The sequence below is a fragment of the Saccopteryx bilineata genome, chromosome 2 (genome assembly GCF_036850765.1).
Source record: "Saccopteryx bilineata isolate mSacBil1 chromosome 2, mSacBil1_pri_phased_curated, whole genome shotgun sequence".
NCBI classification, from domain to species: Eukaryota; Metazoa; Chordata; class Mammalia; order Chiroptera; family Emballonuridae; genus Saccopteryx; species Saccopteryx bilineata.
This window is the reverse complement of record NC_089491.1, coordinates 1198500-1210598: the sequence shown is the minus strand read 5'-3', so window position 1 is coordinate 1210598 and position 12099 is coordinate 1198500. Positions and strand designations below refer to the sequence as shown.

The 12099-nt window shown below is 65.2% G+C and overlaps 1 protein-coding gene and 1 non-coding gene across 3 annotated transcripts; one reads left to right on the top strand and one right to left on the bottom strand.

The window, feature by feature from the left end:
• The first annotated feature begins 545 nt into the window (after window positions 1–545).
• On the top strand, window positions 546–621 carry TRNAG-GCC (transfer RNA glycine (anticodon GCC)). The gene has a single exon. It is a non-coding gene; the product is annotated as a tRNA-Gly (tRNA).
• Window positions 622–9024: 8403 nt separating this feature from the next.
• Window positions 9025–11709, bottom strand: LCN9 (lipocalin 9). Of its 2 annotated transcripts, XM_066254604.1 has the most exons (7): window positions 11577–11709; window positions 11143–11279; window positions 10838–10911; window positions 10359–10469; window positions 9839–9940; window positions 9650–9700; window positions 9025–9160 (listed from the first exon to the last, which is right to left on the bottom strand). In XM_066254604.1, exons 1-6 carry the CDS (start codon window positions 11685–11687, stop codon window positions 9675–9677), a joined length of 561 nt encoding a protein of 186 aa, XP_066110701.1. In that variant the 5' UTR covers window positions 11688–11709; the 3' UTR covers window positions 9025–9160; window positions 9650–9674. The 2 variants fall into 2 exon arrangements, with proteins under 2 accessions (XP_066110701.1, XP_066110702.1); XM_066254605.1 differs by lacking the exons at window positions 9025–9160; window positions 9650–9700 and having other exon boundaries at window positions 9848–9903.
• Window positions 11710–12099: the final 390 nt, after the last annotated feature.

The following is a 12099-nucleotide window of genomic DNA, read 5'->3' as shown; positions in this document are numbered from 1 at the left end:
GGAATAAAGGTCTTTGCAGATATAGTTAAGGTGAGATGAGGTCCCGCTGGATTAGGTGGGTTTTGTATCCAATGGCGGATGTCCTCATGAGACAAAGGGAGACACAGGCACACGGGAGTAAGCCACGTGATGGCGGAGGCAGGGGTCGGAGGGATGTGGTCCTGGCTTAGCTCTCCTCCCCACCCCCGCCCCTGGGAGGCGGCCAGGGGCTGCGGTCACCCGAGGCTCCCCGGGATGCAGCTAGCCTCTGTTTCAGGCTCATTCCTGGGCAGATCTCCGGACCAGGTCTCGTGCTCCACTGACAAGGCCCCCGAGGAGGGTGTGGACACTTCCCCCTTCTCAGAGGTGGCATGGCACAGCCCCAACATCCAGTTGCCTGAGTCTGTCCACGGGTGCTGTCCTCATGGGGGACCCCACATGAGTGCTCTGCCCCCCAGAATGGGTCCTTCCTCAGCGACCTCCCAGCAATGACCATCACCCAGGACTCCAGGTAGCAGCCACAGTACAGTGTATCCTGAGATGGCGTTTTCAAAAACAAAGGCGGGGCCCTGGCCGGTTGGCTCAGCGGTAGAGCGTCGGCCTGCCGTGCGGGGGATCCGGGTTCGATTCCCGGCCAGGGCACATAGGAGAGGCGCCCATTTGCTTCTCCACCCCCCCTTCCTCTCTGTCTCTCTCTTCCCCTCCCGCAGCCAAGGCTCCATTGGAGCAAAGATGGCCCGGGCGCTGGGGATGGCTCCTTGGCCTTTGTCCCAGGCGCTAGAGTGGCTCTGGCAGAGCGACGCCCCGGAGGGGCAGAGCATCGCCCCCTGGTGGGCAGAGCATCGCCCCTGGTGGGCGTGCCCGGTGGATCCTGGTCAGGCGCATGCGGGAGTCTGTCTGTCTCTCCCCATTTCCAGCTTCAGAAAAAATTAAAAAAAATAAAACAAAGGCGGCGGTAGTGGCACCCTTTCCTGGAAAAGCTAGCCTCCCCCCCAAGGCCTCTGGCCGGGGGCCAGAACTCACATGCCTGTGTGCCCTGCCCTGGTGGCCTGCATGGGGACTGACGTCCTCATCTTTGTTCCCGGGCCCTGATGACCTCAACCAACTGTGGACACTTGCTGTGAATTATGTGTCAACGTGGTCCATTCGCTCCATTACCTTCCAGCCTCCTTGGGGATCACGCGTGTCAGGGCAGGACCGAACACATGGGGCGGTCAGCAGCTACTGAGGCCACAGCACGGCTCTGCAGTGGCAAGCAGCCACATCTGGGACTGGTGGTCACTCAGCGACCAGTCCACACCTGGGACTGGTGGTCAGGCTGAGGCTGGTCCACCTCTGGGTATTGTCCACCCCTGGGGCTGGTGGTCACTCAGCAACTGGTCCACACCTGGGGCTGGTGGTCACACAATGACCGGTCCACACCTGGGGCTGGTGGTCAGGTTGAGGCTGGTCCATCTCTGGGTACTGTCCACCCCTGGGGCTGGTGGTCACTCAGCAACTGGTCCACACCTGGGGCTGGTGGTCAGGCTGAGGCTGGTCCACCTCTGGGTATTGTCCACACCTGTGGCTGGTGGCCACACAATGACCGGTCCACACCTGGGGTTGGTGGTCACTCAGTGACCAGTCCACCCTGGGACTGGGGGTCAGGTTGAAGCTGGTCTGGAATCACCAGCCCAGAAGTCCTTGACCTCCATCACAACCCCCGGGACATAACCTTTACTGTAAACCACCTCATTCTTAGTCTGACCACCGCACCTCCCTGCCCGTTTTTGAAGTTTATATAAATGCTGTCCTACAGGGCATATCCTTTCGTGTCTAGCTTTTATCCATTCCATATGTTTGTACGATCCATCCGTGTCAGTTTGTTTTTTGCTTTTTTTTTTTGTTTTTTTTTTCTTTCATTTTTTTCATTTTTCTGAAGCTGGAAACAGGGAGAGACAGTCAGACAGGCTCCCGCATGCGCCCGACCAGGATCCACCCGGCACGCCCACCAGGGGCGACGCTCTGCCCATCCTGGGCGTCACCATGTTGCGACCAGAGCCACTCTAGCGCCTGGGGCAGAGGCCACAGAGCCATGCCCAGCGCCCGGGCCATCTTTGCTCCAATGGAGCCTTGGCTGCGGGAGGGGAAGAGAGAGACAGAGAGGGAAAGCGCGGCGGAGGGGTGGAGAAGCAAATGGGCGCTTCTCCTGTGTGCCCTGGCCGGGAATCGAACCCGGGTCCTCCGCACGCTAGGCCAACGCTCTACCGCTGAGCCAACCGGCCAGGGTCCTGTGTCAGTTTTTAAATTACTTTAGTTTTTTTTTTTGTTTTGTTTTGTTTTGTATTTTTCCGAAGTTGGAAACGGGGAGGCAGTCAGACAGACTCCCGCATGCGCCCGACTGGGATCCACCCGGCACGCCCACCAGGGGCGACGCTCTGCCCATCTGGGGCGTCGCTCTGCCACAATCAGAGTCATTCTAGCGCCTGAGGCAGAGGCCACAGAGCCATCCTCAGCGCCCAGGCCAACTTTGCTCCAATGGAGCCTTGGCTGCAGGAGGGGAAGAGACAGACAGAGAGGAAGGAGAGGGGGAGGGGTGGAGAAGCAGATGGGCGCTTCTCCTGTGTGCCCTGGCCGGGAATCAAACCCAGGACTCCCGCACTCCAGGCTGACGCTCTACCACTGAGCCAACTGGCCAGGGCCAATTACTTTAGTTTTTATAGTGATGAAACATACCTAACACAACTGACCACCCTTACCCTGTCTGAGCGCACAGCTAGCAGCGTGAGGCACATTCAGACTGTTGTGCGGCCGCCGCCACCGTCCTCTCTGGACCTTCTCATCTTCCCAAACTGACCCTCCGTCCCCGTAAAACACTCCCGTCCCCTCCCCCAGCCCCACCCCCCACCATCTACTTCCTGTCTCTGTGAATCTGAGTCCCCACTGTGGAGGAGACTTGTTGCCAGGCCTCTCCCTGGAGCTGGGCCCCTGCCCATGACCCCCAGTCATGAGGTGAGCCCGGCTGTCAGCCTCCTGGTGGGACAGGGGACACCCACAGCTGACTTGCCAAGCCTGCCCCCCCCTGGAGCTCGGAAACCCACTGCTGGGCTCACGAGCACGGAACCCGCCCACGTCTGTCCATCCTATGAGGCCTGATGCCCTAGGTGCAGGTCAGGGTTCCTAGGATCACTTAGGCACACTCAGGGGAGCCCTCAGTCTCATTTCAAGCCAAGTGGGGGTCTGAGCAATGTGGCCAGGGCCCCTCCTCCCGGGACTCCTCCCATGGCCCCTCCTCCCATGGCCCCCTCCTCCCACTGCCCCTCCTCCCACGGCCCCTCCTCCCACGGCCCCTCCTCCCACGGCCCCCTCCTCCCATGCCCCTCCTCCCACGGCCCCCTCCTCCCACGGCCCCCTCCTCCCATGCCCCCCCTCTCACAGCCCCCTCCTCCCACGGCCCCTCCTCCCATGCCCCTCCTCCCACGGCCCCCTCCTCCCACGGCCCTCCTCCCACGGCCCCTCCTCCCATGCCCCTCCTCCCATGCCCCTCCTCCCACGGCCCCCTCCTCCCACGGCCCCCTCCTCCCACGGCCCCTTCTCCCACTGCCCCTCCTCCCACGGCCCCTCCTCCCACGGCCCCCTCCTCCCACGGCCCCCTCCTCCCATGCCCCTCCTCCCACGGCCCCCTCCTCCCACGGCCCCTCCTCCCATGCCCCCTCCTCCCACGGCCCCCTCTTCCCATGGCCCTCCTCCCAGGCCCCCTCCTCCCATGGCCCCCTCCTCCCACGGCCCCCTCCTCCCACTACCCCTTCTCCCACAGCCCCTCCTCCCAGGCCCTCTCCTCCCATGACCCCTCCTCCCAGGACCCCTCCTCCCACAGCCCCTCCTCCCATGGCCCCTCCTCCCACAGCCCCTCTTCCCATGGCGCCTCCTCCCGGGGCGTTTTCCCAATGTCAGCAGCTCAGGGGTCACCGGTCCATCGCAGGCTCGGTGACACCTATGGGCAGAGGCTGCCGTGAGTCAGGGAGCCTGGCTGCCTGGGGCTGAGTGACAGGTGCACCGGGACCAGCCTGTGGGGGTGACAGGAGGGATGTGTGATGGGGGGACATCTGCAATGGGGGAAGGGGAGGAGTTGAATTGATGTGCAAAGTGGGGGGGGGGAGAAAACAAACTAAAAAAATGGGCAATGGGTCTGAAGGGACAGCTGCCAGAGGAGGAAACAGTGGGGCTCACCGGTGTCACAGCCAGGTGAGCACAGGGGACTGGTGTGGACAGGCTCAGGCGTGCACAGGCTCAGGCGTGCACAGGCTCAGACGTGCACAGGCTCAGGCGTGCACAGGCTCAGACGTGGACAGATGTGGACAGGCGCAGGCGTGCAAAGGCACAGGTTCAGGCGTGGACAGGCGCAGGCGTGCACAGGCTCAGGCGTGGACAGGCGCAGGCGTGCACAGGCTCAGGCGTGGACAGGCGCAGGTGTGCACAGGCTCAGGCGTGGACAGGCGCAGGCGTGCAAAGGCACAGGCTCAGGCGTGGACAGGCGCAGGCGTGCACAGGCTCAGGCGTGGACAGGCGCAGGCGTGCACAGGCTCAGGCGTGGACAGGCGCAGGCGTACAAAGGCACAGGCTCAGGCGTGGACAGGCGCAGGCGTGCACAGGCTCAGGCGTGGACAGGCGCAGGCGTGCACAGGCTCAGGCGTGGACAGGCGCAGGCGTGCACAGGCTCAGGCGTGCACAGGCGCAGGTGTGCACAGGCTCAGGTGTGGACAGGCGCAGGCGTGCACAGGCGCAGGTGTGCACAGGCTCAGGTGTGGACAGGCGCAGGGGTGCACAGGCGCAGGGTGCACAGGCTCAGGTGTGGACAGGCTCAGGTGTGGACAGGCGCAGGGTGCACAGGCGCAGGTGTGCACAGGCTCAGGGTGCACAGGCTCAGGTGTGGACAGGCGCAGGGTGCACAGGCTCAGGTGTGGACAGGCGCAGGCGTGCACAGGCGCAGGTGTGGACAGGCTCAGGTGTGGACAGGCGCAGGGTGCACAGGCTCAGGTGTGGACAGGCGCAGGGTGCACAGGCGCAGGTGTGCACAAGCTCAGGATGCACAGGCTCAGGTGTGCACAGGCTCAGGTGTGGACAGGCGCAGGGTGCACAGGCTCAGGTGTGGACAGGCGCAGGGGTGCACAGGCGCAGGTGTGGACAGGCTCAGGTGTGGACAGGCGCAGGGTGCACAGGCTCAGGTATGGACAGGCGCAGGGGTGCACAGGCGCAGGTGTGGACAGGCTCAGGTGTGGACAGGCGCAGGGTGCACAGGCTCAGGTGTGGACAGGCGCAGGGTGCACAGGCGCAGGGGTGCACAGGCTCAGGTGTGGACAGGCGCAGGGTGCACAGGCTCAGGTGTGGACAGGCGCAGGGGTGCACAGGCGCAGGTGTGGACAGGCTCAGGTGTGGACAGGCGCAGGTGTGCACAGGCTCAGGTGTGGACAGGCGCAGGGTGCACAGGCGCAGGTGTGGACAGGCGCAGGTGTGGACAGGCTCAGGTGTGGACAGGCGCAGGTGTGCACAGGCTCAGGTGTGGACAGGCGCAGGGTGCACAGGCGCAGGTGTGCACAAGCTCAGGGTGCACAGGCTCAGGTGTGCACAGGCGCAGGGTGCACAGGCGCAGGGTGCACAGGCGCAGGTGTGCACAGGCTCAGGTGTGGACAGGCGCAGGGTGCACAGGCTCAGGTGTGCACAGGCGCAGGGTGCACAGGCTCAGGTGTGCACAAGCTCAGGTGTGCACAGGCTCAGGTGTGGACAGGCGCAGGTGTGCACAAGCTCAGGATGCACAGGCTCAGGCGTGTACAGGTGTGCACAGGTACTGGTGTGCACAGGTGCAGGGGTAGGCTGCGTTTCCCGAGGCTGGACTCAGGGAGGTCTGCAGGGCTCTGAGTGTCCCCCAGGGTCTGGATATTGCACCCAAACTCTGAAACCCGGAAGCCTGCCTCGAGTAGAGACAGCGCCAGGCCGGGGTGACACTGGCTGGTACAGGATGAGACCTACGGGTGAGCCGTCCTTGCCCAGACGCCTCCCATCCTCCCCTCCCCTCCCCAGACAAGCTCCCTGTGCTGCCGGCTTGGTTTAGCTGGACAAAAAATGGCCGTGCCATGCACGGCAGGTGTGGGCCTTGCAAGACTCCTCTTCTTGGTTCTTCTTGTTCCTGAACCCGCTCCCCTGGACATGCCTTGCTGGCCCGTGGGGTCTGCGGCCAGGCCCGTGCTTCCCTCCCACGTGGCCGTGGCCAAGCATCCTGTGCAGATGTGGCAGCAGCAGGGTCCGCACGCCTCGGCGCTGGCTGCACTGGGCCATCCCCGCACAGGGCTTCATGTGACAGGAAGGATGTGCCACTGGTGGGCAGGCTGCTGGCCTGGACGGAGTCTCTGCTCTCAGACACCCCCCCTGCTAAAGCGGAACCCGTCTCCGGCCCAGGCCTCCTGGGGGAGAAGGGAATGCACCAGTGGGTCCCCACGCATGTCACTCTTCCGGATAAAACCCATCAGGGGCCCTCCTCCTGCCCTCTGTCCTCCGAGGCCAAGAGAGAAGGCAGCACCTTCTGGGAGGAAGCCGCTGCATGCATGGACGCCTCCCGCCCGCATGCTCTCTGGCCCTCTAGCCCGGCTAGGGCGGGAGGCAGTGGCCCATCCTTCCCCTGGGCTTCCCACGCTCTGGCTAGACCGGTGGGATCCGGCCCAGGGGAGACTCACGCCACTGAGGTGGGGTCCTGGGGACCCCTTCTAAGACCCACTCTTAGGTCAGCCGGGAATTTAGACCTCGAAGCCCCCACCGCTGCCAGCTGGACCCCCAGTGCCCAGCTCGACCTGGCTTCCTCAGCAGAGGCACCTTGCCCGTGCCCGGGCACACCACAGCCTGCCCGCCCCCCCTCTCCCCCCCCCCCCGTGCGTCCTGATCAAATGGCAGCGACAGGAACAGAGCCGGTGGGTGGCATGTGCCATGGTTGTTAGGGTGCCCGGTACCTCCTTTACCTGACAATACAATCGTTTTTCATCGTGGCAGGGAGGGTGAGGTTAGACGGGGGGGGGGGGGCTGAGGTTAGACGGGGGGGGGTGAGGTTAGATGGTGGGGGGGTGAGGTTAGACGGGGGGTGGATGGGGGGGTGAGGTTAGACCGGGGGGGCTGAGGTTAGACGGGGGGGGGTGAGGTTAGATGGTGGGGGGGTGAGGTTAGACGGGAGGTGGATGGGGGGGTGAGGTTAGACGGGGGGTGTTTTAGATGGGGGGGTGAGGTTAGATGGGGGTGAGGTTAGACGGTGGGGGGGTTAGACAGGGGGTGGATGGGGGGGTGAGGTTAGACGGGGGTGAGGTTAGACGGTGGGGGGGTTAGACAGGGGGTGGATGGGGGGGTGAGGTTAGACGGGGGGTGTTTTAGATGGGGGGGTGAGGTTAGATGGGGGTGAGGTTAGACGGGGGGAGGTTAGACGGGGGGTGAGGTTAGACGGGGGGGTGAGGTTAGACGGGGGGGGTTAGACGGGGGGGTGAGGTTAGACGGGGGGTGGACTGGAGCGTGACCGGTGACCGCGCACACTGGCCCCCTGTGCCCACGGGGTGTCGTTCCCACTTCCTGTGCTCAAGCGAGCGCTCTCGGTTTGGATGACACAGACGGGCGGTCTGGGCGCAGTGCAGTGTCTGGGCGCCCCCCTCACGCCCACTGCAGTCTCGTTCTGTCCTGAGCCTCGGACCCTGGGGGCCCAGCTCCCCTGCCTGCCACCACGGGTACCCGTCCGCCAGGGGATCTCTGGTTGGGTTGGGCTGCAGGAGCCCTCAGGCCAGCCGCAGCCCCACACTGAGCTCCACAGCCTGGCACCCCGGCCCCCTCACCCCACCCCAGCTCTGGGCTCAGCTCCCCTCTGCACTTCCTCGCGGGCGGGGACAGTGCATCGCCATGGTCCCGGGGGTCACTGTTGGCGGCTCCTCCCCGGCACCCTCCTGGGCAGGCCCGTTCTGCCCCCTCCCTCGGAAGCCAGCTTTCTGCACCGGCGGGCCCCGGGTGAGTGGGCAGCTTCCTCCAGTGCCTGCCACAGCCCAGCTGGCTGGACAGAGGATCCGGACAACGAGCTGGAGGCTGGGCTGCCTGTGGGGGTGCCTGCTGCCCCCGGCCTGTCCACATGAAAGGCTCTGTCCTGGCACCTGGCCCCTTTGGAAGGGACACAAAGCCCTCCACCGCCCAGAGCCCAGAGCCCAAAGGGAGGGGACTGGTACCTGGAGCCCTTGTCCTAACACTGCCCGGCTCGGCGGTGACAAGCTGACCCTGGTGCTGGGGGGCGGGGGCAAGTTCCCCTCAGCACCCTGAGAGCGTGAACCCTGAGGGAGAAGCCCCTGGGGGTTGGCGCTGACCCCTGCCAAGGCTGTTTGCCCGTGTCTCCATGCCGGAGACACCATAGGGAGGGTCTCAGGCTGTGCCACCTGTGGAGGGAGAGGCCGGCAGGGCCCGCTGCCCCTCGGACGGGGGGTGCCCAGGGACAGCAGAGCCCCCTCCTTGCCCTGCCCGGCTGCCCGGCCCTGAGCGCGGGAGCTCGAGCGGAAGTCTAGTCCCTGTTCTGAGGGAAGGGGGCAGGTGGCGGGGACCCTGGGTGGCGACCCTGGGTGGCGACCCAGGCTTCGGGAGGCAGGGCACTGTCGGTGGCGGTGGGCATTGAGCCCGAGCCTGTGTCGGTGGCGGTTGGCACTGAGCCCGAGCCTGTGTCGGTGGCGGTGGGCACTGAGCCCGAGCCTGTGTCAGTGGCGGTGGGCACTGAGCCCGAGCCTGTGTCGGTGGCGGTGGGCACTGAGCCCGAGCCTGTGTCGGTGGCCGTGGCGAGGCCAGAGCCCGCGGGGAAGCTCCCTGTTGCACGGGACAGGAGGGGTGACAGGGAGGTGGCCCGTCAGCACGTCCTGGGTGGACCCCAAAGGAAGGACACACACTTTCCACGTCACCTTGTATTTGGAAATAACAGTAGCTCACCCGAGGTTGTGTGGACTAACACAGAGAGGTCCCCCAGCTCCCCATCCCCGCCCCCCCCCCCCGTGCTGGCATCCGCACGGGGCCCCCAGATGCGTCCGCTCTCCAAACTCAACGTGGCGATCTGTGAAGGGGGCTCTCTCTGGAAAGGGTCTTCGCAGATGTAAGGGGAGGGTGGTGAGGCCATTCTGGGTTATCCAGCCCTCCGTCAGCGACCAGTGTCCTTGTGGGAGAGAGAAGGGGAGAGACACAGACACAGAGGAGAGGGCGTGTCAGCCAGAAGCAGAGACCAGGGGGATGTGGCCACAGGCCCAGGGACGCCTGGAGCCACCAGAAGCAGAGACCAGGGGGATGTGGCCACAGGCCCAGGGACGCCTGGAGCCACCAGAAGCTGAGAGAGACCAGGAAGGACCCTCCCCCCCCCCGAGACTCCGGAGGGAACGTGGCCCTGGGACACCTTGATGTCAGGATTGTAGGGCCCAGCTCTGCGGGAGAACAAGTCTGTTGTTCTAAGTCACCCAGAGTGTGGTCGTTCGCGACAGCAGCCCCAGGACGGTGATGATACCGGGCAGGTCTCCCGTTTGCTCAGACCCTGCCACCCACAGGAAACCCACGCAGGTCCAGTGAGGGCTGGGCTGGGAGAAGTGTCCCCAACTGTCCCACCAGCCTTCCCGCTGTCCTAGGGCCCTGCATCCCCAGCAAACTCACGCACCAGCGGCCGGCAGCTGGGGTCTCCTCTACCTCTTGTCCTGGAGGCATGGGTCTGGGGAGACAGCGCTGGCTCTCAGACAGGCCTCTCTGGGGCCTCCACCCCCAGACCCTCGGGCAGCTCCTTGTGCCGGGCCACACGGAACCAGCTGTCCCCCAGAGCTCCTCCCCGGAAGGAAGCCGCGGGCCCGACCTTGTCTGCTCAGGTTGATGATGTTCTGCTGACCAAGTCTGTATTTTCTGCAGACTCTCTCAAACCTCTCCAGGAAGCTGGGCGTCAGTTCCGCTATCCGTCCTGAGGGCAGCACGGCCAGGCTGCGGGTCCCTCCCTCATGGGTCATTTGGGAGGAGGTGTGGGGAGGGTCCCCCCCCCGGGGGGGGGGCTCTGCAGCTCTGAGGCTGAGGGCGTGGCCACCTGGGCCCGGGGCCACCCCCCCTCACCCCAGGATGGGACTTGATTGTGGGGAGACGGGTGGTGGGAACCCCGGGGCGGTGCCCTCTGCAGCTCCGAGGTGGAGGGGCGTGGCCACCTGGGCCCGGGCCACCCTCCTTCACCCCAGCATGGGACTTGATTGTGGGGAGACGGGTGGTGGGAACCTCGGGGTGTGGTGGACCCCCTCTCTCCGCCCCGACAGGACGAGCCCTGTCTTCAGGGGAGAGGACCTCAGGCACCCCCCTGCCACTCCCAGGCGGAGGCCCCGGTGAGGCGGTACCATAAAGAGCGAGCACTTGGGTCTCGGTGCCGTTCCTGATGTTGCGCAGGTAGAAGGTGGAGTACAGGTTGTAGTCGGTCTCCAGGAGCAGGACCCTGTTGTCCCCCTCGTCTGTGTGGAGGTGAGGCTCAGAGCAGCCGGGCCCAGCCCACACCACGGCTGGCACCCACCGGTTAGCTGCTGGGGTGTTGTGTGTGGCCGAGGGGGCACAGGGTGGGCCGGGTGGGTCATGGCAGGAGGGGGGCTGCTTGAGCACACACTACCCACTCAGGAGTCTGCAAGTGTTCACCGGCCCCCCCAGAAGACTGAGCCAGCGGCTTTCCCAAGCAGAGAGGCTCTTGAAGCGTCCTGAAGTTGTGGTGTGCTAGGCTGGGTCGTATATCATTTAGACTCAACTCCTCCAGGGGCCCCATAAAAGGCCTGGACTCCGAGCTCACTGGGAAATGGCCGAGGCCCCAGGGTAGGGGGCGTCCACTTACAGACCAGGGTGTATTCTCCCTCTTTCTCCGTCTTCTCGCAGACGATGGCCACGTCCGCGCACTCCCCCTGCAGCCTGCACACCGGCTGGGGCTGGGTGAGCTGGCCCTGCGCCCCCCCGGCCCGCACCCCTTCTCCTGTCCCCGCCCCCCCCCGGGTCTCCCCCTGCAGTGCACCCGGTCAGGCGCTGGCCCCAGGAGGCTGCACGCGTCTGCAGTGAGTGAGGTGGAGTCCAAGGACATCACCAGTGTCCCTGGGGTGCGGGGGCCCCGGTGTCCCCCGTCCGGGCAGATCTGGGCGCACTCACAGGAACCGGAGGAAGAACTCCAGGCTGCCGTCACTGACGCTTTTTATGTTTTGGATGAAGACCCTCAGGTCCCCGTGTTCTTCGATCCGCTTCATGTCATCCGAAGCCATCGAGATGGAATACCAGGCCCCCGAAAGCTGCCGGCAGAGGCGTCGTGGGTGTGGCGGGGTGGGTGTGGCGGGGTGGGGGGCAGGCAGGGTGGCTCTGGGATTCCTCAGTGCCTCCCTCCTGGGGGGGCCAGGCCTCCTGGGGGGCCACACTCCGTCCTCCAGAGACCCCGCCCACCCTTCCAGGCTGCTGCTCCCAGCTGGGGAAGGAGAAGTGGGCTCCCCCGTGAGAACAGCGCCTCGTCACAGGTTAGAGACCCAGGCCGAGAGAACACAGGTGTGCCCCCCCCGGCACCCTCAGAGGCCGGCCCCCAGACACAGACCCACCTTGGCCATGTTGTAGTTCCTGCGCACCACTGACCGCAGGTTGAGCTCCTGGGCGGAGACCAGGCTGGGCCCCAGGCCGGGCAGCAGCGGCAGCAGCAGCAGCAGTGCCATCTCCCCTGCGGGTGCTTCACCCAGCCGCCCCTTTATGCCTCTGCCCTGCGGTTTCCGGTCCTGGCGTCCACAGCTCTGCCTGGCCTCTCACACGTCCTCCGCACCCTGGGAACACAGCCAAAGGCCAGGGGGCCACGCCCACCACTTGCCAACGTCCAGCCAGCAACAGGCTCGCTCTGGGACCCATTTGACCGAGCCTCCGACTGGGTCAGAAGCCCCAAAGGGAAGTGGGGACAGACAGGCAGGGCAAGCCCCTTCCCCATTGCTGAGGTCCTGGATGACTCTGCGGCCCCACTGGCCTCTCCAAGTGGACGGACAGCCCCCTCCCCCAGGGGCTCCATCCAGCCTCTTCCAGCCCTGCCCAGCCAGGGAGTGCCCATTTGAGAGCATTTCAGCACCCCGTGAAGCCACG

Coding starts and splice junctions, on each gene's coding strand:
- LCN9 (XM_066254604.1), bottom strand. CDS start 11,687: ATGGCACTGCTGCTGCTGCTGCCGCTGCTGCCCGGCCTGGGGCCCAGC. Junction 11,280..11,576: donor GGAACTACAACATGGCCAAG/GTGGGTCTGTGT, acceptor CTCTGCCGGCAG/CTTTCGGGGGCCTGGTATTC. Junction 9,701..9,838: donor CATCAACCTGAGCAGACAAG/GTCGGGCCCGCG, acceptor CTGTCTCCCCAG/ACCCATGCCTCCAGGACAAG.